The sequence below is a fragment of the Caenorhabditis remanei genome, chromosome IV (genome assembly GCF_010183535.1).
Source record: "Caenorhabditis remanei strain PX506 chromosome IV, whole genome shotgun sequence".
In the NCBI taxonomy this organism is placed as follows: domain Eukaryota; kingdom Metazoa; phylum Nematoda; class Chromadorea; order Rhabditida; family Rhabditidae; genus Caenorhabditis; species Caenorhabditis remanei.
The window spans coordinates 16,929,185-16,956,390 of record NC_071331.1 but is presented as its reverse complement, the minus strand read 5'-3'; the positions used below and the strand labels follow the sequence as shown (position 1 = coordinate 16,956,390).

Genomic DNA, 27,206 nt, shown 5'->3' with positions numbered 1-27,206 from the left:
ACAATCACATATAGACACAGTTCGTTTTGCAAAACGGAGAAAAGTTGGGCAAAAAAAAAGGAGAAGGCGACAATCGACCTGATTAGAAACGAAATGAAGTAGGGGAAAAAGGGGAGTTGAAATTGATAGAGAGTCGAAAAGAGTTGAAAAAGAAACACGGTATTATAACCCAGAGCGATTGCCTTCTTTCTCCTCAATAACGAGGTAAAAAGACCTTCATTCGCCTCACGTCAAGGTAACAGAACAGATGAAGGAATATGATAAGGGAAGGGGCTAAAGAAAGGTCCTGTTGGTCTTTTCTATCCAGACGATGACGTTCATTTCCCCTCCTCCTTAAAAATCTTTTCCTTAGAACACTGATCTCAAGATTCGATAGCTTCTCCCTCCCCTCCCAAGACATTTCTTACTATACACGCCGTTGTTTCGATGCGCATCTTTTGAGACAAAACAGGTTATGAATGTTCTTACTGGGGAGCGTGGTTGCAAATGATTGCTTCGAAAGTACATTGAACAGGATGATTGACTCTGTATTTGGTTTGTTCCATATACCAACCAACATTTTTTCGGTTTTATTTGTTCTGATTGCTTCGATGAGTGTTGCGAAACGATGCAGATATTGAGAGATTTGTGTTGTTAGAGTTTGAAAAAATTTTGTCTTTATCGAAACACGAGGGAACGGCTACTATGACATCGATTCTCATTGGTGAGCTATGGGAGTATTACTGTAGTGATCAATATGGATACTGTTTATAGAAAACACTTTGTGGTCAAGAGTATTTTAAGACAACAAAACAAGAAAACGAGATCAAAAAGTGACGTTGGCTATGAGAAACAATGAGTGGTCAGGAACTTGAACACTTCATCTTCGAACTCAAAGTACAGTAATCTAGGTCTATATAAATAAGAAAAGTTTATCTGAAATAACGAATCAACCATTTCGAGACATTCCTTGAGAACATGATCCGGAATATCTCGGCTACAAAAACTGATCCGTGGACCTGATTGAACTCTAAATAGTGCAAAAGTACTTTCAAATTTCGATATGATTTTTTGGGTGCGATTCTCTTCTTTTATCTAAGCGATCATCTATAAACATCACCTTTCGAAAGAATCTTCTGTCTAGATCGGTATATTCTAGACATTCGGAAGAAAAAAAGAAGTGACATTGACAAAGATTGAAGAAAAAATAAGCACTGCAGACTACTGTATCATGAAGACATCCGTTTGTCAAATGAGTGTATCATTGTTATTACACCTGTCAGAGTGTCAGTTTGTTCGACAAATGGAACAGTAAATGAAATGGAAATTGAGTCAGCTATACTTGGATTGATAATAAGACATCGAAAATTCGAAACTTCTAAAAAATCCGAAATTCCGATAATCGACGAGGAAGTTGAAACCGAATATCCTTCGGGTAAAAAACTTTATAGAAGATCAGATAGACAAAGAATTCCGATTCAATTCCAAATAATGAAACAACTATTGTTCTTTGAAAATAAACTCAAGGATCGGGATATTCTTACGGGTATTCTAAAATGTGGGGCGGAGGAATAGGCTCCACACAGATTTATTTTACAATCCTCTGTTTTCTTAAGTGGCACCCAGTCAATCGGAGTTGCCGTACTATTAGAGAAATGTGTTTTAATAACTCGTACTTTGTTAGGTACATAAGCCATTCAACTCATAGTCAGCTTTTTTCTTCCCGTATTGTAGTATCCGTTGTCTATAGGAATTCCCCGACTGGTCGATCTCCTAAGGATAACGGTTGTTTTACGGAAAACTGAAGATTTTACAAGATCAGTTCCAAAAATTAGTTCTAGTCTACATTCCTTTCTTTTTTGAGTCCGCCTAGTCCATTCTGATTAGCTGGAAGTATACTTTACACCTCTTTGATAACTTCTGATTTTATTTGATAACATTATAACTCTGCCCATATTCCAAAATTTTTCTGAAACTCAATCATTAGGTCACAGAATTTGCAGGAGGAAAGGTCAAAAGTTCTGCACCATCTGATGCGTTTTTCTTTGTCAATCCATCACCTCTCTTCCGAGAATCTCTCCCCTCTCATTATTCTTGTCCTTTGATGTCTACAATCGGATTTCGTAACGAGATATCGGACTTCGGCCAGTTAGATACGACAACGACGTCTTTTAAAATCGAGAAGAAAAAATCACAACGAGGAGAAGAAGAAGTATGAGGAATTACAAAGAGGGTGAAGATCATTCAGGATTCGAAAGAAGCAGGGATACACATAAACAATCATTGATTAAGTTAATTGGGTTCAGAGAAACAACGAATCGAAACGAAAGTTGTCAATCGATTTGGGGATATTCTTATGAAATTGAACTGCTTGAACTTTTAGAAAACTTTACAGTTATTCCAAAGATCAATTGAAAATGTAGAGTCTATTCAAGATGAGCATTTGAAAACAGATACATCAATACTCGAATCGAAAAACAAATATAGACAGTTTCAATTTACAATAGTAAAGATCACTCACAGTCCGATACTACTACTACTATTACTCATGTCGAAATTTGAATTACAAAAGAAAAAAGAGGAAACTACACGGAAAACTAGTGGGTGAAACTTGAATATTTGTATCGATGCAGAGATTAAAAACAACACATGACACACATGGTATAAAAGCTAGAAACATAGAGAACATACAGTACAAAGTGGAACTTTGAGGGTGTGGCATGATGTCACCGACTTATGAGTATTCCCCTAGACAGTTACACCCAATTAGTGTAAACAAGCTCAACAAATCTCGAGAACTCGGGGGAGGTCCAATGAAGCCTTGTTCAACGTACTCAAAATATAGAAATGATTGGAAAAATCAGATTTCTAAGTTCAAAATCGAAAAAACCTTTATGACGTAGTGGACACCTTCAGACTAGCACCCAGACATTTCACTTTGCTGATCATGAAAATTTGCAAAGAGTCAGAAAACCAAATAATATAAATCCTAGAACGGGGGAATATATTCGTTCACTATTTTTCTCAGTGAATGATTTCAAAGAGCTCAAAAACTTTTAGAAAATCTATTCAACTCCATGAATGCCTCGTAAATAACTTCTGACTGAAAATCTGCTGTTGTGATGTTTCAAACATTGAAACACACACTATTCCACCACGTCAGAAACAAAAAAAAGAATAAATGTGCGGAGAAAAAAGAATTGAGAAGAAATTATCACCTGATGAAACAATTTACTTGAGCATAATCAGTAAAATACTCGGAATGAACTTATCATACGAGAGACATGAAAAGTTGATCTATATGGAACATTTTTGAATAAAAACGAAGAAGAAAAAAGAAAGAAAATTAATCAAATCATGTCAGATCGGATATGTATTACTCGACATTTTGAATGTGTTTTAATCAATTCTGAAAATTCAAAAAACGCTAGATTATAGTCTCAGTGTAGTCTTTGATGGTGGTATTGAGTTGAGCCGAAAATTAACAAAAAGAAGAAAGAGTTTCAGATAAATTTCAGAGTTCTAATAAGATTAGAGAGACAGCAACGAAACAACTTTTTTCCAGCACATTAATAATATCGAAAAACGAGAAATTCTGCATAGGAAATGATCAAATCAAAGATAAGAAAACGCTGTGAGAAAATATAAAAATATCAAGACCTTATATAGTTCTGAATATGTGAACTTCCTTAGTCTACGTCTATTTCAAATTGATCTTTCATTTACATCGACACCATTTCTTTTCTGAAAGATCATGCTATAATGTAGGAGTCTTTTTCGTGTTTTCTGCTCACCCTCTCCCTCTAATTTCAATCAAATTTCAGCATAGACAATGTTCTTTCAATACCAATGAAACCAGACAAGAATAGCAGATTTTACGTCAGAAAGTTACTGGAAAGTCATCTCTGAAAAGAGCAAAAAAGTGCTTGGTTCAAAAATCAATTTGCTCGTAAAATCATCATGACCATCAATACAGAATTGAGAACAATCTATTTCAAGTTCTTTTTCTTCCCATTTTACTGATAAAATTATCACGAGAAGCGGAAGAAGAAGACGAAATTCAACTGAAAATGAAGAGAGAGCACGCTATAAACGTTTGATTTGTCTCACTCCGTTCTAAAGAACATTTTGGGTCAAAAGTACATTTAGAAGGGGGGTTTTGGAATGAAAACTTACATGCAAAGAACGTTGTGAATATTCCCATTTTTCGCGTTTTTCACATTTCAGATTTTAGATTTGAAATAGTAAAATAGAGGTCGACGATTATAGGTTTTTAACCAATTGCTATCAATTAAGTTAATTATAATTGTTTATGCACTGAAATCTTTGATAACAAAAAAAAGAGAAAAGAGGTGGGTTAACAAGAAAATTAACGAGGAAGTGAATGAGCCAATTGACAGGTTTCAATCCAAATGAAAAAGTTATTAGTTTGATCAAACATTTTTTGATCGACTTTTTGTTACATTTTGAATCATATCAGTGATAAAGGTTAAGCAAATTTGACTGCCATTTTGCAAAAAATGTCACAATCTATCATAGTTTGTAGTCCTCTCTTCGCAATCCCAAGAAACTCACGCATCTTTTTTCCTCGGTCTGGTCTTGCGAGCGTCCCCTTCGTAACTGCTATGGGGAGGCCTACTCCAATGACGCATGTGGTGTCGAGGTTGTGTGCTAGACCGAGAGAAAGTTGCCCACAAGTTCGCCCCCCACCCGCTGCTGTGACGATAAACCTTACCTACTATGACAAAAACAATGGTTAGACGTTACTCGTACTGTCTGAGCAGTTTTGCTATTTTGCTCAAAAGAGGGAATAACACAAAGGTTCAATGTTCACACAGAGTGGGAGAGCCGAGCCGGCACATTGTTTAGGAAAGGAACAGTTTGCCTGGCGGATTGGTGTGTGGTCATTGAAATTGATCTACGAACGGAAATCATCACGGGAATCTGGACGATAAAGCGATTCGGCGTATAAGAAAAGAAGACTTCCCGAAAACGTGCCTCCGTATTTTGTATCTTTTGTAGTCATAGATATGTACGTCATAGTTTTATCTGATTTGGAATGGCATCTGAAAAGTTTGAAAACAGAACGATCTGGTCGAGTGTAATTCACTTTCAGAGAATGAAAAAACTTTATAAGCATCCATAGTATTCGTGAAAAAAATCTTTAAAATATGATATGAATCGTAACGGATTCGAAATGAAAAATGTTCAAACCTGTTAAGTTCAAATGATGAGTAGTTGGAAGAAGGGTTTTCGGAGATTTCAAAAAAGATATAGTAGTCAGTTTCTTCCTTTTCTTCCCATTTCAAGCAATAGAAAAACAAGGGAACAAAGAAACGAGAAAAATCGAAAGTGATTACGTAGAAGAGGAGTGGATCGGATAATATCTCGGAGGGACGAAAACGTCACGCGAGGCAGAAGAACATGAGGAGAAAAAATCAATTTAGGTCATCATAATTTAGTCTAGTTTAGTTAGGAATGCTACCTGGTAGTTGCTGAAAGTACACCACTCTGTTATCGGTTACCTAAATGTGACTCTTCTGTAAATGTGTCAGACTATGTTTGCTATGTTTGAAGAATGAATACGAGATCTTGTTGCATGTAAATCGACAAAGGTAACACAACTGGGAAGTTACCGTAATCCCAATAAAAACAATGTGATTCAACACAAATTTTGAATTTGCGAATCTTGAGTATCTCCAAAGTAACCATTCAAGTCAATCTTTATTTTTTCAAGTTTCCACATCGAAACAAACATTTAAGTGTAACCAAACTGTGTCATCTCATTCACTATTTTTTCCAGTCATTTTTCATTACATTCAGAACATTTTCTCCCTGCAAACCATATCTATATAGATCTTTTCACACCAAAACTGCTTCATTTCTTCCAGATGTTCATCATTTCGATTGACTCCAGAGAAACAGAGAGAAACCTGTTTCCTGGTTGAGTGACCCCTTCCTCTTTCATCCGTAGCCCATAAAGACGTGACAAATGAAATACCTGAATACAAAGGGATATGATCACGAACATTTCCGAATTCCTCATTGATTTGAATACATCGAGAAAAGATGGTTGTTTAGTAGGGGTAAAGAAGTTATAAACTACACTGTATTCAAAATTTAGTTTCAGATATTTGATATCAGTGGTAATGATGACATTTTCTTAGGAATACAGTACCAACTGGAAGACATAAGTTTTTTTAAAAAAATTTCGAGTTGAAATGGTAAAATTGGGAGTGTGTCAAGAAGTACTTGGGAACCTGTAACTTCATATTTTCCATTGTATTTAGAACAAACAAGAACCCTTCAATTTTGTAATGCACATCGTCTTTGCATGTATGTTTCCTGGAAAGTTAAACCGAAGTTGTTGGCAACCTGTGACGCTTCAATACTCTTCTGAAGGACAAAATGAATGATTTTCTAATTGGTTTCTTATTCAAATTCCTGACAAAATTTGACTCGTTAAGTCAATAATCCTACCTAATGATCACACATCAAGCACAGTTTGTGTAGATGGATTTATTGAGACAAGGTTTCAGAATTCTCACATAAACCAACAAGGCTTCTGCACGACTCACAGATTTATAGGAACTTAATTTAACTGCCGAAACTATTGTTTGTGAAAAGTAAGAATTCTCACTGGCAAGTTTTCAAATAATTCGCTCAAAGACAAGATGTGCTCCAGGAACTCGTGAAGTTAGAACAAAACTATAGTTTCAGATGTACCATTCCAGTTTCTGTAGTTTCGGATCCAGTGGTTTGAATATTTACTCGCTTCAGAATGAAAAAGAATCCAAAATTGCAGGTTTCTTTCCTTTAAATTCTGTCTTTTTCAGTCATACTTTTTCTCAAGAAATGTAGAAATAAGACAACTAACTTCAAAGTAGAAAATGTAACAGAAATGTCAAAAAATCTAACCATTTCTCGCCTCATACTTTGACCAGCGCCATCTTCAGTTTTTTCGGAGCAACCCGCCAATCCCAATGATGAAAATGGTACATCTCATTGACACCTCTCCCGCACTCAAAAATTGACACCTGCCTTTCTCTGTGATGACTGATAAGCACTCTGCGTCTCACCGATCCGTGCACTCTCTCATCACTTCCAGAATTGCAACATGCTGCGATGGACATCTTGCCGAAGTGCGAGAACACGTATAAAAGAGCACTTGGTTGACGTATTCTTCACTCGGTCTCACCCACCGATTCTTCCACTATGAAGTTCTTCATAGCGCTTGCTCTCCTGGGAGCGGTTCTCGCCTCGTCCCACTATGATCGTTCGATCGAGAGAAACATCCAAGAATCGTAAGTTACTTTCTTCTTTTTCACCATATTCTGAGCCCCCTAACGTCTTCAATTTCTAGATCGTTCCGCGCTGGACGCGAGTACCGCTATCTCTTCAACGGACAACTCTCTGCTGGTCTCCCAATCCCATCCACCCCACAAGGAATCTCTCGTCTCCAAACTCAAGTCAACCTTCAATGGACCGATGGAAACACCGTCCGCATGCAACTCCAGAAGACCCGTTTCGCCACTTCCCAACAAGAGACCAATTCCCAAAAGATGCTCCCATTCGAGCGTTTCGAGGAGGTCGACCGTATGGACCGTGAGCACGAACAACTCTTGAGCATGCCAGTTGAATTCCAATACGAGAACGGACTCGTCAGAGAGATTCGCTTCGCTGAGGATGATCAACCATGGTCTGAGAACATCAAGAGAGCCGTCATCAACATGCTCCAAGTCAACATCCTCAAGAAGGAGAAGCACGACGGAGCTGAGAAGAATGACAACCAGGAACAACTCGATGCTTTCACCAATGTTGAGGTATGTATTCTTCTAGCTTTCCAGAACAACTTCTAGTTTTGAAATTCGGAATTCAACCCTTAGGAGGGTCATATAAACCAATACTTATGGTTATTTTTTCAGCGTACCCTTGAGGGAGAATGCGAGGTTCTCTACACCATCGAAGAGAGCCAACAAAAGAAGGAGGAACAACGTTGGGCCAAGTCGATCAACTTCGACAAATGCTCCCGCCGTCCATACATCCACCACGTCCAAACCCCAGTCTGCAAGGATTGCCAACAAACTCTTGACCAAGACAAGATGAGCTCCACCGTCATGAACTACAACATTACCGGAACTCCATCCCACTTCCTCATCAACTCTGTTGAGCTCCGTTCCCAACATCTCTTCGCCCCAATCTCCGAGAAGCACCAACTCGTCTCTGCCTTCACCCTCAACACCATGGAACTTATCTATGCTGGAGAGAAGAAGTCCGAGATCAAGCAAGTCCGCAACGAGAAGACCTCTGAGCTTATCTACAACCAAGACTGGGAGTGGGCTGAGCAACAATGGGCTCAAACCGGAGAGGAGAAGTACCTCAGACAGATGCCACAATGGACTGAAAACAAGGTCGAGATGGTCCAAAAGATGTTCTCTTTGATGGCCAAGCAAATCGAACAAGGAGAGGCTGAACTCGAAGCCGCCCACACCGTCTCCAGAATCGTCAAGGTTCTCCGTCAATGCAACGAGGAACAACTCGAACAAATCTACCGCCATGTTGCTGAGCACAAGGACGAGAAGATCGCCGAGCAACTCCGCTCCATCTACTTCAACACCCTTGCTCTCGCCGGAACCCGCGTCACCATCCAACAATTCGTTGACAAGGCTCAATCCCTCAAGAACATGACCCCACTCAAGGCCTCCGTCTCCATCAAGACCCTCGTTGACATGCGCTACCCATCCCTCGCCATCGCTGAGGATATCGCTCGTCTCTGCGAATCCGATGTTGCCTCCAGCTTCCCAGCTCTTCGTCAATCCTGCTGGCTTACCTACGGAGCCATCGTCAACGGAGTCTGCGGACAAACCCCAAGAGTCTTCGTCCAAAAGAACGGAGTCAAGATGTGCCCACGTGACCAAAAGCAAAGAATCGTTGACAAGCTTGTCCAACAATTCGAATCCGCTTCCTCCCGCTACGAGAAGATTCTCGCTTTGAAGACCCTCGCCAATGCTGGACTCGACCTCGCCGTCTACCCACTCGAAAAGATCATCCTCAACGAGCAATACGAGACAACCATCCGTGCTCAAGCTATTGAGTCCTTCAGACGTCTCCGCCACCAGATGCCAGTCAAGATCCAACGTGTTCTTCTCCCAATCTACCTCAACCGTCAACAACCACAACACCTCCGTATGTCTGCTCTCCACCAATTGATCTACACTCAACCAGAGTGGCCAGTTCTCTCTCAAATCGGAAACCAACTCAGACAAGAACGCAACCAACAAGTTCGTGCCTTCACTCTCTCCCTTCTCCGCTCTTATGCCAACAACGAGTCCCCATGTGAGCAGACTTTCTCTTCCCGTGTTCAATCCCTCCTCAACAACATTCCATTCTCTTCCCAAGAGATTGACCGTTTCGAGTCTGTCTACGGAAAGTGGTCCACCTACTCCAGACGCCACCAATCCGGGGTTGAGACCAACTTCGCCTCCCTCTTCACTTCTGAATCTGTCCTCCCAACCGAGATGATGGCTTCCCTCGAAGGAGTCCTCTCCGGAGAATGGAACCAATACTTCGCTCAAGTTGGATTCACCCAACAGAACATGGAAAAGATCATCAAGAAACTCCTCTCCAACGTTCAAGAGAACGGACTTGAACAAGTTGTCGTCCGCGGAAAGAGAGCCTCCGGATCCTTCAAGCCAACCGAGTTCTTGAGCAACCTCCTCGAGAAACTCCGCATCACCCGCCGTCAACCATCTGAACAAGACCCACATGCCCTTCTCTACATCAGACACCGTGATATGGACTACGCCTTCCTCCCAATTGACGCCGAGTCGATCCCAGAGGTTGTCCGTTCCATGATCCAAGGAGGAAGACTCGAGATCGGAGATATCGAGAAATACCTTGCCCAAGGAGTTCACTTCTCTGCCTCCAACGCCGCTTTCCTCTACGAGACCGTCCGCAGAATTCCATCCCCAATGGGACTTCCAGTTCAATTCACCTCCAAGATGCCAACCATCTCTTCCATCCGTGGAAAGATCACCTTCGAACTTGAGCCAAAGAACGGAAAGAGCTTCGATGGACTCCGCCTCCGCTTCCAAGCTGAGCCACGTGTTGCCTCCACTCACGTTCTCTCCCTCACCGTCGTCTGCCCAATCGCTGAAGTTGGAACCAAGTTCCTTCACCAAGCCGTCTTCAACACTCCAGTCGACACTGAACTCAGAATGAACTGGGAAGACAAGGTCGTCATCCGCGCCCTTTACAACGCCCCATCCGAGGAGAAGAGAATCGCCATGATCCAATCTCGTCCAGTCACCTTCACCCGCACCGTCACCCCAGATGCTCGCCAATACCCAGAGCCAGTTGAGATGACCTACATGCTCCCAGCCCACCAACAACTCAGCCAATCCCTCGACCGCGAGTACAAGCAAATCCGTGTCCAAGGAACCCTCAACCGCCCAACCAACGGAAGAATTCCACAATGGATTGTTGACAACAACGTTGAGGTCTACTACAAACCAACTGTTGAGACCTACGAGGCCATCCTTGAGCTCGACATGTACAACAACTACAAGATTGAGAAGAGCTACGAGAAGGAGTACAAGAAGCACACCGGAAGAAAGTATCTCGAGTCTGAGCCAGAATACGACGAGCAAGAGCACCAAGAACAGATCACCAAGAAGTTCGAGTGGCTCCAAAACGAGAAGGTCTACCAACACGTCGCCAAGCTCGAAGTCAAGCCATCCGTCCTCAAGATGGAAGCTGAAGCTGTCTGCAACAACGACTTCCACTACTGCAAGACCCAAGTCCGTGGAGAAGATATCCTCGCCACTATCCAATACGTCTACCCACAAACCCCAAAGACCGTTGAGGAGCTCAAGGAGCAAAAGTACCGTCAACTCGTTGTTTTGGGAGAGATGAACTACGGAGAGAACACCATCCAAATCAACATCAACGGACAACAATCCCAAGAGCAAAAGAAGTTCGTCAAGCAAATCGAGCAAGCCCCAGAACACGAGACCCTCGTCGAGGCCTCCAGACTTGACCAATACCAAACTGTCGTCGAGTACGAGCTCGAGCCAAAATCCGCTCAATACTTTGCCAGATACTGGAACTTGGTCCAAGCCTACCTTCGCACCCAATACCCATGGACCTCCAGAATCGAGTCCCGTGAAGAATCTAGCCGCAAGAACGTCATCCGTGCCACCTTCAACGTCGAGCCACGTCAACGTCAAACCGTCAACATGACCATCGAAACCCCAGTTGAGACCACCGTCCTCGAGCGCGTTGAGCTTCCATTCCAACTCCCAACCGCCCAAATCCACTATCAACCAAGAAACTCCCGTTACGAGCAGAAACCAGTCATGGAGAAGATCGCCCGTCACGCCACCAAGCAAGCCAACTGCGTCGTCAAGAGCACCAAGATCCAAACCTTCGACGAGGTGGCCTACCGTAACCAATTCACTCCATGCTACTCCGTTCTCGCCAAGGATTGCGGATCTGAGAAGAACGAGCCACGCTTCGTTGTCCTCATGAAGAAGATCTCCGAGAAGAAGGAATGGAAGAACGTCAAGGTTGTCTACGGAGAACACGAGGTTGAGATGTACAAGACTGAGGAAGGACTCGTCTGCCGTGTCAACGGAGAAGACTTCGAATACCAACCAGAAGCTGAGATGGAGAAGAAGCAATTCAACCTCATCTGGCTCAACAAGAACACCGTCAAGTTCGATTCTGATGACGTCACCGTTCAATTCGATGGAGTCAACGCTCGTATCCACCTCTCTGCTCTCTACAGAAACCAACAATGCGGACTCTGCGGACACTACGATAACGAGAAGGAAACCGAGTTCTACGATGCTGAGAACCAAGAGAACACCATTCCAGTAAGATATTCTTATTCAGAATATTTTCTAACTTTCTCTCTTTCAGAAGTTCGCCAAGAGCTACTTGTACAAGGACTCCAAGTGCAACTTCGAGCGCAACGTCTTCGAGAAAGAGGAGAACTTCCGCCGTATCGAGAGAGATCAAGAGGACCAAGAACAAGAGATGAACTACGAAGAATCCCGCCGTGAGCAAGACGATGAGCCAACTGAGCAAATCGTTGCCGTCGAACGCCAACACGAGATCTGCTTCACCAAGAAGTCAGTCCTCCGCTGCGAAAACGGAAAGAGCCAAGAGTCCAAGAAGCAAAAGGTAACCCCTGTCACCATTAGCTCTCTCATTTTACAATCAATTCTTTTAGACTGACGTCTACTGTCTTCCATCCTCCAACTCCTGGGCTCGCCGCCAAATGCGTGAGATCCGTCGTGAGCCACTCCGCCAATGGTCCGAGGACAAGCTCCAGAACCTCCGTGAGCAACCACAAATGGAGGAGCGCACCGTCCGTGTCCCAGTCGACCAAAAGTGCGAGAAGTTCGACTATTGAACAACCTCATCTGCCTCACTCTCTCTCTCTTTTCACAAATTGTAGTGCCTTTCACAATTGAATTGTTTAAAAGTTTTTTATAAACAATCTCAAGTAGAGTCTTTGCTTTTTCTTCCAACAAAACGCATAAAACGATTTTTCCTGAAATCCCGTATTGAAATTCAAGTCAAGAATAACAATTCATTTTAATTAGAAGAACACCAGAATTATTATATCAACGAGACCATTCCATCTGGCTTTCTGAGATTGTATAAATCGATGCGCCGGTTACATTTCGTATCCAAGATACAAGAAATCATAATAATAAATTCGATGCAGTGCTCTCCGAATCGATTCATCTTCTCTAATCAGTTTCTCATATTTCTCTCTCAATGCAGTTCCAGTTGTCGAGGAATGATTCTTTCCCACTGAAAATATCAATCAAAATAATCTGATATTTCCTTGTTAAACTCACATGTCAACTCCTTTCTTATCTCATCTAATTGCCTTTCTGGTACACCTCTCTTTCGGAAAAACTTCAACATGTCATCGATCATTTTGATTTTTTCCACTCCATGAAGGGAAAATCGAACAACTGTCGAATTCTTCAGGGTGTTTTTCATGTCGCAATACCTGAAAATCCGAAAGATTATTTCGATAAAAAATGGAATTGATCTCTCTCTCTTTTCTTCTGAATTTAGGAAACATACATCCGAATCGTTTGATTTCTAATGTTCAAACATTAGAAAAACGAGGAACTGGGAGAATTTCCATTTCAAAATGCCTTGACGATTTTCGAAAATTTCCAATTCGGAGATATTTATCTGCACTTTTTGCAGAATGGCATTTGATCTTTTGAGAGTATGAACAGAAATTCAAAATCACCATGTTTGAGGCGCAAAATGAGTGTCAGCAACAGTGTAAACTGGAAAGAGCATGGTCATTCTCATGAGACGACGATATTCTTTTTGAAGAAAACATCGCATATCAGTTCCACATCCATGACAGTAATTTTCATCAAGAGAACTGAAACTATTCGAGAAATAAGAAATATTTTTTCAGATTCTTCCGAGGAAACTCACTTGACACACTTCTCAGTGAAACCAGAGATAAATCTATCGTATGGATTTCTAGTTACAATCAAGTTCTCGAAATTTTCATTCAAATAATATTTTACCATTTCGAATGACTTCATTTCATTTTTCTCGCAAAATCTGAAACAATCTGTAGATACTATTGCTCTACCTGAATGGACTCACCTGTCATTGTAAGTTTCAGTAGTGATTGATCTGTTATCCGCCTTGAACTTTACTGGATCATCGATGTAACAAACGGTTGCAGTTCCAACTGTTGATATCACTTTGGGGAGAAGACAAAGAGATATCATATCGAGGGCTAATCTGAAAAAAATCCAGTTGGTTTTAACAGTATCCTGCTCGTTCAAATAACTTACAGTAAAATCTTGAAGATAGTTGTAAAACGGAGAAACAAGTGTCTCCTTGAATGGAATATTCTCACACTCAGAAAGTGGATCATTGCATTCTTTCGATTCGATTTCTCTCATTGAAAGTTTATATTGATCCATTGCAAAAATAATAGAGAATATACTAATTACCACAAAGACAGCTTTTGGAATAAATCTTTCTGAAATTATTTAATATAACCACTCAGCGCTCTTTAAAAAAGAAAACAAACCTTTCTTACCATAGTAGAACTTCAAACAATTCATGTAACACGCCTCAAACATCTCCAAAATCTCTTCTTTTCCACCTTCAAATTCGCCACTGTCCTGACGCAATAATGGCTCCCGATCTCCGGAATGGGTCATCTGATCAGTATCGGAAACAAAAAGGTGAGTTTTATGAGTTTGACCGAGAAAAAAACGGATAGAAACAATGAAAAGAGAAGGCGAAACGGAGCTGTTTATCTCATTTCGAAGATGAAAAAGACAACGATTGGATGGAGACATATTAATAAAAAGGTCACACAAAGAACACGAACACCTGAAGTTTCTGCAGGATTTGATGGTAGTGAGAAGCTAAATTCATGCTGAGAAATGATCATACCCGGGACTTTAAAAAGGAAGATTCAGAAACTTCTCTGAAAAGGCATGAATCTTAAAACAAAAAAGAACGTAAGCTTTACAAACGAATGACACAAGGATGCTACCGAAGCAGTGACCACTGAACTAGGCTTCCTCCACTTATCTACCTGCCAGAATCTTTCAGCGTTTACGTAAAGACCACCGATTCAACTGGGAACTTGTTTCGACGTAATTCATTTCAATTTATTTGACAGAAGGGCATATTTCAAAGAATACACAAAATATCGAGAAAGCAGGAAGGAGTTAAGAAACAGCAAACTCGAAGGTTGGTTTCGAGTCATAGAGATTTGTGGGAACACGACTGACGGTTACTGTAGCTGACGCATTGTACCGATTCTTGATTTCCCAGACGCCACGTTGCAATGTTCTCTTCGATACTCCATCCATAATCTCCGCCTTCTGGACATCATCACTGACCACTTTCAGGTATCTAGTAGATCGTAATCCGTCTTGCCATTCCTGAATTGTAACAAAAAAGTGTATTAGGGTTTTATTATGTAATGTATTTGTTGTTAATGACCAGGTTCTAGTGCAGAATGTTTCTCTAGACTGGATAAATATGGTTTTGGCTTGTTACAGAATAGACCTCGAAACTAAAGTCGACAATAAAGTCATCAAAACAACTTTTTGACCTAAATATTCAGTATCGATACAAAGATAACTTTTCAAAAACCATCCTAGTGAAGTTAGTTTTGATGAAAAGCCTGCTGAATCCATGTTCCTTTTTTCTGAAATTGAAAAAGTTCTGTAAGACATCAGTCTTATTCGAAAAAGCCGTCGGAAAATTGATAGAAATCTGCGAAATTTCATAAGAACTTCCTCGTTTTGTTTCCTTGCTTCTCGATTTCAAAAGACGGAATGAAATTGAAATGGTAATGAATTTTCATTCCCAGAATAAATCAATTAGAAAACTTTGATCTTTTTTATCAATATTTTTAACCCGATGGATAACTAACTAATGTTTCAAAAGATTTTCCAAAATGTAATATACAATTTCCTGTAATTTTTCTTATTTCAGTGGAAACTTTCTCCAACTTTCTTACCTTCAAAACCTTATTAATTCCAGCATTCGTGATAGTTGATGATCGAACAATAATAGATTCACATTCCAATTGTTGTAATGCTGAATCACTCGTATCACTTTCAACAGTTCGGAGATCCAATTCTGTTACTTTCCGGACTTTTGGATGGTACAAAATAGTTCCATTTAGAATATTCTCAGTTCTCTCCGGGAAATAGAAAAATGAAATTTTGAATTGTTTTGGAATTCCAGACGAAAGTCTCAAAAACTCTGTATAGAGGAATGAATCATAAGAGTTGAAACGAAATGAATCGACTTCTGGCTTCGTCGCATATTTATTTTTTCTCTTTGTCACTTTCTTCAAGTCATCAGTCATCGAGGGAATTGTCACGGTTACTTTTGAAATTTTTGTTCTATTTTGAAAGAAATCCAGGAACTGAGTGAACGCTTCCAGGATGAATTTATTAGTGACAAACAGTTCTGGACGAGGTTTGTCATATCTGAAAGTATGACTGATTGTTCACTTATTTCCGAATCAAGTCTCACAAAAATTTCAGATCCGATCTGTTTTCGTTTGTGTAAGCATAGGCAAACGTGTCATCAAAACGATCCGTCCATTGAATATGAGCACTTTTTATGGTTCCATTCTGAAATACTTTCCTTTTTTAGCAGATTCAGAATTTATGTTTTCTGAAAAAGCCCAAAATAACTTGTCCAAATACAAAAATATTTTCAATCAGAAGTTTTGTTTTTACTTTCTGAAAATAGTCAGCTTCCAACTTGGTCTAATTGAAAACAAGTCAAGGCACATTTCTCTCTCTTTCCCACTGAATGTAGTCTAGACATTCATAATTCATTCACAGTTTATCAAGGCAAATTTTGAAGTTCGAATTTTCGAACGAACATGTTAAAATTCAATTCGAAGATGTGAGATCAAATGGATTACGCAAGATTACAAATGGCTACAGACAAGATAAGCATCTCCAAAAGGAAATTTCAATTCTCTTTTATCGGACTACATCTGAAAATCATGAGACTGTTTTCAGGTTTTCAGATTTCGGGAATCCTGGAAGATTCGACTAGAAATGGTTTGCATTTTTATGAGGTACTGAAAAGTATTTTCTCATTCCGAAACAAAACACTTAAAAAGCGAATAACTCTGCTAAAGAGACAATAAAACACCAACGTTTCAAAACCGAAAAAACTTGAGTGTTCGTCTTTTAGAAGTTTCAGAATAAACTATGTTCTCTACTTTCAAAATCCATTTAAATTATGCTTGCCAGATTTCTAAATGTTCCCGAACCACGTAATTTCTCTCAAGTGCTTGCAAAAATTCCAAAACGGGTTCCATTGGAATCGAAGACCAAGCGTTTCTGATGTATATTTCTAGGTCGGCTTTAAAAATTCAGATAACAGATCTCCGTCGGGGAATAAAAATCATATTTTCGGAAAGCAGAGTCCAAGGAAATGTCTAGAATTTGTTTTGCCGAATGTTTGAAAATTTGGAAAGTCCAAACAGGGAAAATTTTCTGTCAGATCATTGCTAATAAGTTCTTGTAATCTAATTGAATGAAACATTTTTTGGATCGTGTGAATCTGAAAAATCCTCCTTCAACTCATATTTTATTCACTTGATTTCATGTTTTATTTATCTGGAATCTCGTGAGTAAACCTATTTCAAAACACTCTTTTATTTGTGACTTACCCCATCAGTTCTTAATGAAAAATATAGCTCTTTCCATGAGTCATCATCATCATTATTCATACATTTCACAGAAGAGAACAGAGTTAAAATAAGGAAATTGAAGATGATCTTCATTTTCTGCAGAATTCGACCTGTCTTCCGGCTCTTTTTATTGCTGTTTTTGAAGTATTGGCTCACTTGAAACCTGATCGTGTCTACTTTATTTTTGGATACATTTTGTGAAGAACTCTTAAAAAATGAAATGAGAAGATGAAGTGGTATGCATACAGAATTTCAGTTGGATAGGGTGTTTGGAGGAGAAGTAGAAGTAATGGGCGGGAAATGTCGATAGGATCACAAAAAAGGAATCACAAAAACAGTTGGGAAAAGGGGAAAAAGAAGAGAATAGATTCATCTTCTTCCAAGATTTTTTGAGAAGTTGTTCGAGCCATCGAATGACGAAATGAACGTTGTGGTTGGTTGTTTGCGACTGTTTCGGAGTGGAGAATCATCTGGAAATTTGCAATTTTTAGTCCAGCGTTTTACTGAGTTTTTCCACCCACTTTAAAAATGAATCATTTTCAGACCTGTAATCTGTTATTACAGATTTTCGTCATAGCTTGTCTGGTGACTCAAGTGAAATTGGTACCTTTCGGGTCTGCCAACGCCGAAAATAATTATAAGAAAGCAGAATACAGCTAGTCAAAAATCACACCGACACAACAGAAGTCTATTTTTAAATTCAAAATTTAGAAATTTTAGAGCTTTGAAGTTTATACAAAAGTACCGTAACCCGATGAGACAACTTACATGCCATATTATTGGAGAACGAGAATTCATTTCTCTCATTTCTGAAGTTGTCATCTTTTCCTCCTTTTTTCTCCGACTTCCAGTACTCGCAGTAGTCTTTTGTGAAGTTTGCTCCGCCGTCTACAATAATAAAGTTCCATTTTCATTCAATTCACGAGTCAGTTCGTCTCTAGCCTACCATTATTTTTCCTCCGTCTCTTGTAGTAGTCATCGCAGTTCGAGTATTTTCGCATACCGTTTCCCATGATGATGTTTTTAGTTGATAAGTGACACTGAAAGAATTTGAAAAATGATATATTTGAAATTGAAAGATGAGGAGAGTAGACACAGTTGTTGTGTCGGAAAAGAGATCAAATTGATGAGTTGAAGGCAGAAAAAAAAGAGATAGAAAGTACCTTGATACATAGACTATAAACTTTGAACGAAAACTGGGAAGACAGAAATGAAGACGTGAAGAAGCATCTCCTTTTCCGTCAGAAAAAAAACATTGTGTAGTGGTGTTTGAATATGAAATTGGACACGATACAATGGAAGAAACCGACGCTCATCGAGAAGATGCTCAATTGGCCGGAAATGTGTGAAACAACACAAACAATTGGAAGAAGAAGAGGAAATGAGGCACATGAGATGAGTAGAAGAAGATAATGAAGATGGAGAAGAAGAACGGCATGAGTGCAGGAGTTGGGTTGATATCAATCGAAAGATGCTCAATGAGCAAATGGGGGTGGATGATAAATTAGAAAAAGAATAAGAGAAGAAGAAGAAGATAAACATGAATCAGAAATAACTGGTCTCGTTTGTGATTGAATGAGGTGATCGGAGAACAATTTGGGAGATCAATTGGAGGTGTGAAAATGAGAAACTCACGGAGACCTATGATGTATGGAAACAATTCAACTTTAGCGAAAGTATAAATATAGAAATCTAATGAGACATATTTTCAGATCAGAAATGGTCAAGAGCACTCACATCTTCACCTATGTGAAATTCAATATGAAACTCGAAATCAAAAACTTCATATCTCTCTGAATACTGAATAATTCAAGTAGACTGAGTCAAACCGCAGGTAACAGCCGAAAACGAGACCGCCCATATCTCGTCTCGTTTCCATTTTCTCAAAATACTCATTCGGTTTCTTTTCTCAAAAAAACAGAAGAAGGAGGAGCATCTTCTACCAAATAAGGAGAGCAAGATGAGCCTCCCACATCTACATTTTTACGAAAACCGACACCATCTCTCATCATTTTAATGTCCATATAATTTCCTTTTGACTAAAATTCTTGAAATTTGAAATTTGAAATTCGACTCTTACCATTGCGTGGGTCTTTTATTTTATTGGTCTACTGTAATAAATGGAGGAAGAAATTGGAGAAAATGGGCGGATAAAAAGGACAGAGATCTTACAAATCCAAAGTTTTTGGTCACTACTTTAGGATTGTTTGTGTCGATTTTCGGCCGGAAAATGACAATTTTAAGGTGAGAAGAGGAGGCCGTGAAACTGAGAAAAACGAAAGAAACATTAGTAATTTTTGCACTATGTATAGAATAGGAAAGATCTCGACCAGACTTTAGTTGGAATGAGTGGGACATGGGGACCTGGGTGACTTCTTAGTACCACGATGTCAGTTGATGGCTATTAGTAGGGCGGAATCTACTAAAAGTTTACAGGTTTTCAGAGAAAATCTCTAGAAAGTGGTTCAGGTACACTACACTTCCAGACAAGATTCTTGGAAAACATTCCTCTAAAAAGAAGTTTTTGTTTCCTGAATCAACAACATTTATCCTCGATTCAAATGTTCAACAAGCCTTGAAGGACTACCTTCAGAGTTCAACCAAAATAAAAATGACTAGAGATTTTTAGTCGCTGAGTTCCACCCTCTGCCTGAACTTTTACTGCAATTCTTTGAAGTTGTTTTTCGAATTCAAACATCCGGACAACATACAATTAAGATGACGTTCGCTTCTGATTCAATACTCACGCACTCCGTCAAAGTACATAGGAAAATATAAAGAATGGGAAACTGAAATAGAAGAATTCAGGAAGGAATCATCCATTTGCATTCCTTCTCTTCCCGTAAATTGGAGATTAGAACGGCGTCGAATGGAAGAAGAAGAAGGAGGAAACAGATGTGTAATCGAGATGATGTGCATAAATTGGGCGGTCATTTATAATTCAGAAAAACGTCGTCGCACTGCGAATTTCTTCTATGGAAAAAAATGGAAAACGAGAGGCGGATGTTTTTTAACTTTCAGAGAGAAAAAGAGATATGACACCTTATTTCCTCAATTAGTAAATTGGAAATTTGAGTTGATGACTGCTAAAAAAGGATCAGAATTTAGAAAGTGTCTGAATGCTTTGATGTTTTGATCTACAGTTGTCACTTGTCTCATTTTTCGTAGAGCTGAAAATGCACGGAGTTCCGATAAAACAGGGTGATATGAGGGATTCATAGAAATAAAAGAAATGAATCTATGAGAAACCATTGAGTCCGTAACTTTCTCATAATCTACAAGCCGCGAGAGAAATAATTCAAAATGAAACAAGACTACTTCCTCTATTTCCACCACTCGCTTACATTTTCCCACGAAACAAGTTCTGAAAATCTTTGACCGATCTCCTGCATCTGTCTGGATGCATCTGACTTAACCTTTACAGCAAAATAAAAAGTTCGCCTGCCTCATTTAGAAAATTGGAGAAGAATAGACCGAAGAGCTGTCTATCTCTTCCAATCAACATCTCCGTTAATTACCTCTTTAAGCGAAAAGAAAAATAAACAGAAGGCATCAAAAATTTCGATGGACTTGAGAGAGCGAGGATTACGGTGGATCTTCTTCGTATTCTTCATCTCAATGCTCTTCTCATAACGATGAAATGTGACTAGAAGCAGATGGAGAATAGAAACCGAATCGAATCGGACCATGATTTTTGAGAGAAAGAGCACATGTGTGAAAAAATAGAACAATGTGACGAAAAAATGTGGAATGTGATTGATGGAGTTGGAGAAGCAACGAGAAGATGAGGGCAGTCAATCATTCTATCACCTGTGTGCGGGCGTACAGAACAAATGGAAAAAAAATGAAAAAGAAGAAGAAGAATAGGAAAATCTGGGGAAGAAAAAAGAGCAAATGGGAAGAAAAAGGCTCTATTGCTTCCGGATCACTGAATGAAAAGAATGAGAAAAGGAAAGATTGGAAAAACGGAATGAATCGAGAAATTAATGGCTGAAAGGTAGATAAAAATGGAAATGGAATGTGGGCGGAACACGGGAAAAAAAGAAGGGAATAAAGCATTGATTTGAAAAGAAAAGATGGATAGAAAATGGGTTTTTGTAGCTGTGCAAAAATACAAAAAGTGGGGTTTGGAATGTGGGTAAAAGAATTTGTAGTTAGAAAACAATTACAGGTTTTTGGTGTTTTCGAATACGCTGGTCGAGTTTGAAACTCGTCGCGCCCAGATACAAAAACCGCTTCTAGTTTTGATAAGGAATAAGGCCCGCTAGTATCCGAAAATCCAATCGCAATTTGACCTTCTTTAACAGAAGTGAAAACTTCTAGAACAACGTGGTTAACAAAATAGACAACCATTCATTAAAAATTTAAAGTTGGTTTTGGTTTTCGAACCACTCAATTATGAGACATCCTCTATGAGTTGCTAGAGGAAATTGGTCGATTTCCAGTTCTGACTGGAATTTTATTTCCTGTCTAGTATATTGATCATATAGGTTTGTACTGTGATTTGATAACAGAGGTCTATTAAAATATTCACAAAGAGGTTCCGACAAAGTTCGGACGGTTTGGGAACTGAATTTTCGGTCGGTTCTGAATATCTTGAACACATTTAGTGATAATGGAACACGGGATATGAATACAGTAGCCTAAAACTAGACTCACTTCATCTGTAATCTAAAAGAGAAGTTATCGGAAGTTGGATAGCGTGATATCAACTTTGAATCTTCTTGCATCTTCTTTGAAGTTATCTAGAGAATCAAAAGTCAATCACTTCGATTGTCTCGAGAAAATAAAGTGCACATTGATCCAGTGAGTCTTCATGTATCAAGTGCAAAGGAACATAAGCTCATGAGAGAGAACGCATCAGAAACCACCTGTGAACCAGAGGGTACAACTATTTGAAATGGGCTCAAGAATGGAGTATACATCCGTCTGAAGGAGGGAAAGGAGGCGTGGTCAGAAAAGTATATGAGAACAAAAAGTAATAATAATAAGTGAGAGTCATTACTGATGACTAACGACTGAAAGAAAAGAGATGTCTGGAAATGTACTCGGTTTTTGATCGAAATAATAAGAGATAATTGAAATTTATACTCTAGAGAATACCAAAAGAATTGAGTCACATGTCTGGTATTCAGTGAGAAAATGAACTAATGTCTGACGTCTTTCAGGTAAAAAGGTTCAAGAAGTTATGAGTAAAGTGAGAAATGAAAACAAGTTTTTGACGAGTTTTCAAAATCAAAAAGTGTCAAAAATAACGAAATGGAAACGAACGGGAAGTAAAATTGTTAACCACAGGTTGGCGGAAATCGAGAAAACAATGTATGAGTGAAAATGTGAATCGGAGATCTGGAAACATATTCATTAGTACAAAGATTCGAATGAAGGAAGTGAAATTAGAATTTCAGTTGGATCTCACATATCGAAGTGGCTGGAACATAGATCACTGTAAGTGAGTTTGAAACAAATGAGTTTGAATTACTGTATGGTTAAAAAAGAGTAAGACTGATAGTATCATCGAATTGTGTATGAACACGATACATTTTGGCTAACTTTTTTCTCAGAAATCTAACTATTCAGAAAAAATGGAATTTGTTCGTTTCAAAAATAAACTCAACACGTCAGAGTTAATTTGAAAACAAAGCCTTTTCCCAGACGACCTTCTCATGAAAATTAACTTACTTGTGACATTTTGACTCTGCAAGAACCAAGAAGTAATACAAACTCAGTTGCACTGAAGATCCAATCAGAGAAAATGTAACTTCTAATTAAATTTTCAGCAGGAAGTCTCACATATTGAATCAGTCACTCTTCAATTTCTGTATTTTAAGAATGCAAACGAAATATTTCACAAAATGCAACCCACTTACTCTAATTAATTCTTTCATATTCGCGGGCGGTTTGTGTTTAAGTCAGTAGAGAAATGGAGCAAGAGATGCTCATAGGTTCATTTATGTGAGAAACCTCACTGCACCCGTCCACTTACTTCCATATAGATCGGAGAACGGAATACTTTTCTTCTTTTTTTGGGAAAATAAACATTGGGAGGAAGATTATGTCTATGGAAGAAGGAAGATACGTACAACGAACACCCCATCAGTCAACATATGAATTTGTAATTGAGTGTAAAAAATAGAGACTGAACAAAGGGGAAGTTCAAAAAAGAAAGAGGAAAGACTAAGAAGTGAATGTCCACGTGCGGGGATAGTAGTGTAATCCACCCTCACAGAGACAACGACTCCCGAAGGAACAAGTTGCATTTTGAATTTATGGGATGTGATATAAGGAAGTGCAGATGACGCACTTGGCTGCAAAACTAAAGAGAGAAAGATGGGCGGTACAGAATGGGTACGTACAAAAATAGAACATACAGGGAATTTGAGAAGAAGGGGAGAAGAGTCGTTTTCAGAATCATGAGACGTCACAGAATCAGAACCTCTATACGCCCCATGGATGGTATAAGTCTTCTACAGAATCAAATCTAATATTTTAGAAGATAAAATTAGACGAATTCTGTAAGTCTGCACTTCCAACATGTCCTCTTCCTCATTGATCCTAATCTGTTTTTTCATTCCGTCTGCACTACTAAATACTAAATTACAAAGAAGAATTTGCTTGCGTCATTTCTCTTTTCTCTTCTCTCGAAAAGAATGGGATCAGAGTTGACCACAATTTGTTTAGATTTTCAGCAAGCGAGCGGGCCAACAACCGAGAATCAGTTGTAGTACTCGGCTTCATAAACAATTAATTTCTTTATATTTTCAAGGAAAAAATTGGAAGAAAACGGAATGAGTAGGCTTGAAACACCGAGAGAAGATCAAAATGAGTCAGAACAAGATGAAAATGACAGGAAAATGATGAGAGTTGTCAGTTCGAATAGATCAAAGAGCTTGTCCATTTTGACAGATTGATCCTAAGATCGGAGTTCGAAAATCAGAAAAGATTACAAGAAATGGGTATTTATTATCACTGAATTTAAAGAATATGCACTCACAGATGTCGGTTTTGTGAGTAAATCGTTGATTCGAATTCTAGAGTAGAACGCTGACATTTAAAAAAAATCGGAAGTGTTCAAAATTTAATTGGTATACCTCAAGTTCCAAACAACACCCACTTCTACCGTAATCCAAGCGGAAGTGAAGTGGTTGACCTAGCTTTGATGCGAACCCATTTCGCACCTGAAACCCACCTGACAGTCAGATCTTGACTCGTACACAAAAGTACTGCCAGGAGCGGATGACAATAGTGGCCACGTCAATAATGGACAAAAATACACATTGTCGCCGACAAAACGTTTTCTCATCAAGGAGAAGAACATCAACAGTTGTCATTCGTCTCTCATTTCAAAAAAGTGTACGTGAAAAATGAGTGCTCTTCTTCTTCTTCGTTTCTGTTTTCGCAACGTAGAGCTCGTTTCTCAAAACGTTTGGTTTCAAAAACTTCTTCACATATCATATTATTCGTGACTCGTTTTTTGTCGGGTTTTACTGTGATGACAGAAACTACGCTATTTTTCGGAAGAGTTGTATACATGCATTTCAGGGATTTTCATTCTGCTGTTTCGTTTAAAATTCGTAGTATTTTCGGAAAGCGATGCTAATGTGTTGATGGCTCCCAAAAATACTAACGAATTCCCACGCCCTTCTTTTCCTGAGATCGTTGGTCAACTAATTATTTCGTTCTCACAATTAGCTTTTCTCAGCTCAAATAATGAAATCCCTCTCTCGTCTTTTCGCTTTTCTATGGCTAACGAACACCATACGAATAACACCACCGGAATTTATTCTGGGAACAACAGGGGGATCTGAGATCAACGGGGTGAAAGGGAAAACGGCGGGTAGTGGGTAAAACAAAGATAATGAGCAGAAGGTGAATTCTGAAACTTATAGTATATAAAACGTGGATAGCAATTAGGTGAACAAATTAGTCATGGGTGGGGCAAGTTGGACGGTATGTGCCGTTCATGATAGCGAGCTCGACGAGTTGTCGGCGTTTCAGCTCGTCACGACCATCCGGAGGTGGAACCAAGAGTGAATTGACGACATTCAGAGCTTCAGTGATACGAGCCGTTGCTTCACGACGTGGACCACTTGTCTCTATGATGACGCGAAGTGGAGAGTCAATTGCGCTGAAACGAATGGCGAGTTAAATTGGCCGTGCAAAAAATGACGAGATTTAAAATGGTTTAGAATATAAGACTTTTAAAAAAAACTCTGCAGAATCTTTTTTTCATAATTGGACTCACTCTTGAACTCCGTCTCCGTGGTTTTTTTGAGCCGAGTTTCCATAGATTTTGTTGGAATAACTTCCTCGAATCATAATACGGCAACCAGTGTCTTTTTCGAGCTGCTTGGCAGTCATTCCACGTGGACCAATAATACGACCGATGAAGTTGTATGTTGGATAGGTTTCGATCGGGATTCGAACACTTTCGGTCAGAGTGACCTCATCCTCATCCGAATGCATCGAATCATCGGAATCAGAGGAATGAGCTCCAAGTTCAGTGAATCGAAGCGCTTTCCGACCGCATTCCTCGAGAATTCCAATGTCAGCCATGGAAATTGGCGCCATGAAAAGCCGACCGATTTCTGAAATAAATTAAAGAATAGGTGAATTAATGCGTGTGACTGTTTATAATACCTTCGTCAATGAGGTGAACAGCGAAACTAGCTTGTCCGTATTGCAAAAGACGCGTTTTTTCAAGCAGAAGAAGTTTGAAATAGGAAGTCACGACGTCCATTTGGTCGCACTCTTCGTGAATTTGCAGGGTCTTCGGATCTTTTTCGTAGTTAGACAGCTAAAATAAGCAAATAGAAGAAACTGAAGCAATTAAAAGCACAAGTTACAAACAATTTGGACAAATTTCTGCTGGAGAGGAGTGAAAAAGCTGGCGTGATTGTCCATGATCGATAACGGGCGTTTGTGAACTTGGGCGACTCATTGCGTTCGAGTAAACGTGGCGACACCGTGACCTCACGCGAACACGTGTCAATTTCGACGTGAACTTTTTTGTTGAACGCTCATGACGTGGCAGTTAGACTTGCCACGGGCAGGGGTGGGCAAAATCAAAATTATTCTCGCGCCGGCCCGTTTTTAAACAAAAAACGTCCCGAACAAAATGTTGAATTTTTTTTTGAAAATTGTTGGAAAAGCCTAGTTCTCAACTAAGAGTTTAGAATTAAATCAAAACTGAATACGTATGGCAAATTTAAGCACTATAGTATTAAAATCTTTTTCTGTGATATTTTAAAGATTTTGTCAAAAAATAGGTGCCTATTTTTGTATTCGGGCCGGGCCGAGTGAATCCAACGTTGAACGTCCAACCCAACCCGAATTTTGACAAGTCTGATGGCGGCTACCGGCGCTCACCAACACTTGAGCCAGTTATACTTTAATTTTTTTTTGAACAACGACAACATAATATTTCATCAATAGTTTTATTTTTGACAGACATTCGGACGAACGTTGAACACGTCAAATTCGCCTAGCACATACACTTAATCTACCGAGAAGAGATTGTGAAGGGCAGGAAATAACAATGAAAAACGGAGTGGGTCAACAATTGAAGATAACATCGTCGTGCAAAAAAACAATTAAATCAACAACGAATAATAGCGAACACAAAAAAGAAACTGGAAATTTAACAATGTTGAAAAAAACAAAAATTAAAACTTTAAAATTAGTGATATAAGTGAACTTCAGGAGATTTATTTCTTTCCTTTGAAGCCAGCTTTCTTGAACTGTGGCTTTGCTTGCTGAACTCGTGGGACGGCTTTGGTCTCAACCTGTAAACAGAAATATTGGTACAATAATAATAAAAAAGTAAATTTAAAAACATATCAAACGAGTGAGATAGTCTTCCTCACCTTCTTCACGAGTTTCTTCTGTCTCGGTGGTTCCTCAACGACTTCCTCGATTCCCTCGTCACTTGAACCAACTTCCTCGCTGTCCTCATCAGAAGAATCAGAAACTTTAGGAACGA

General features: G+C 39.3%; 6 protein-coding genes across 6 annotated transcripts; 1 reads left to right on the top strand and 5 right to left on the bottom strand.

Moving 5' to 3' along the window:
* Positions 1-7,194: 7,194 nt before the first annotated feature.
* GCK72_014725 (uncharacterized protein) lies at positions 7,195-12,397 on the top strand (the record flags this gene model as incomplete). Its single annotated transcript, XM_053730427.1, has 5 exons — positions 7,195-7,283; positions 7,343-7,802; positions 7,905-11,855; positions 11,902-12,165; positions 12,215-12,397. The coding sequence occupies 5 exons, from the start codon at positions 7,195-7,197 to the stop codon at positions 12,395-12,397; spliced, it is 4,947 nt and encodes a 1,648-aa protein (XP_053585199.1).
* On the bottom strand, positions 7,332-12,407 carry GCK72_014724 (uncharacterized protein; the record flags this gene model as incomplete). Its single annotated transcript, XM_053730426.1, has 4 exons — positions 7,332-7,752; positions 7,975-11,829; positions 11,888-12,101; positions 12,221-12,407. 4 exons carry the CDS (start codon positions 12,405-12,407, stop codon positions 7,332-7,334), a joined length of 4,677 nt encoding a protein of 1,558 aa, XP_053585198.1.
* Positions 12,408-12,664: 257 nt separating this feature from the next.
* On the bottom strand, positions 12,665-14,204 carry GCK72_014723 (uncharacterized protein; the record flags this gene model as incomplete). The annotated part of the gene is made up of 6 exons (XM_053730425.1): positions 12,665-12,804; positions 12,852-13,009; positions 13,262-13,402; positions 13,459-13,590; positions 13,636-14,020; positions 14,072-14,204. The coding sequence occupies 6 exons, from the start codon at positions 14,202-14,204 to the stop codon at positions 12,665-12,667; spliced, it is 1,089 nt and encodes a 362-aa protein (XP_053585197.1).
* Positions 14,205-14,723: 519 nt separating this feature from the next.
* Positions 14,724-17,320, bottom strand: GCK72_014722 (uncharacterized protein; the record flags this gene model as incomplete). The annotated part of the gene is made up of 4 exons (XM_003108372.2): positions 14,724-14,939; positions 15,524-16,001; positions 16,048-16,148; positions 17,207-17,320. 4 exons carry the CDS (start codon positions 17,318-17,320, stop codon positions 14,724-14,726), a joined length of 909 nt encoding a protein of 302 aa, XP_003108420.2.
* A 276-nt stretch (positions 17,321-17,596) lies between these two features.
* Positions 17,597-18,240, bottom strand: GCK72_014721 (uncharacterized protein; the record flags this gene model as incomplete). The annotated part of the gene is made up of 3 exons (XM_003108080.2): positions 17,597-17,697; positions 17,996-18,115; positions 18,174-18,240. The coding sequence occupies 3 exons, from the start codon at positions 18,238-18,240 to the stop codon at positions 17,597-17,599; spliced, it is 288 nt and encodes a 95-aa protein (XP_003108128.1).
* A 6,907-nt stretch (positions 18,241-25,147) lies between these two features.
* GCK72_014720 (uncharacterized protein) lies at positions 25,148-26,128 on the bottom strand (the record flags this gene model as incomplete). Its single annotated transcript, XM_003108278.2, has 4 exons — positions 25,148-25,352; positions 25,470-25,812; positions 25,865-26,021; positions 26,075-26,128. The coding sequence occupies 4 exons, from the start codon at positions 26,126-26,128 to the stop codon at positions 25,148-25,150; spliced, it is 759 nt and encodes a 252-aa protein (XP_003108326.1).
* Positions 26,129-27,206: the final 1,078 nt, after the last annotated feature.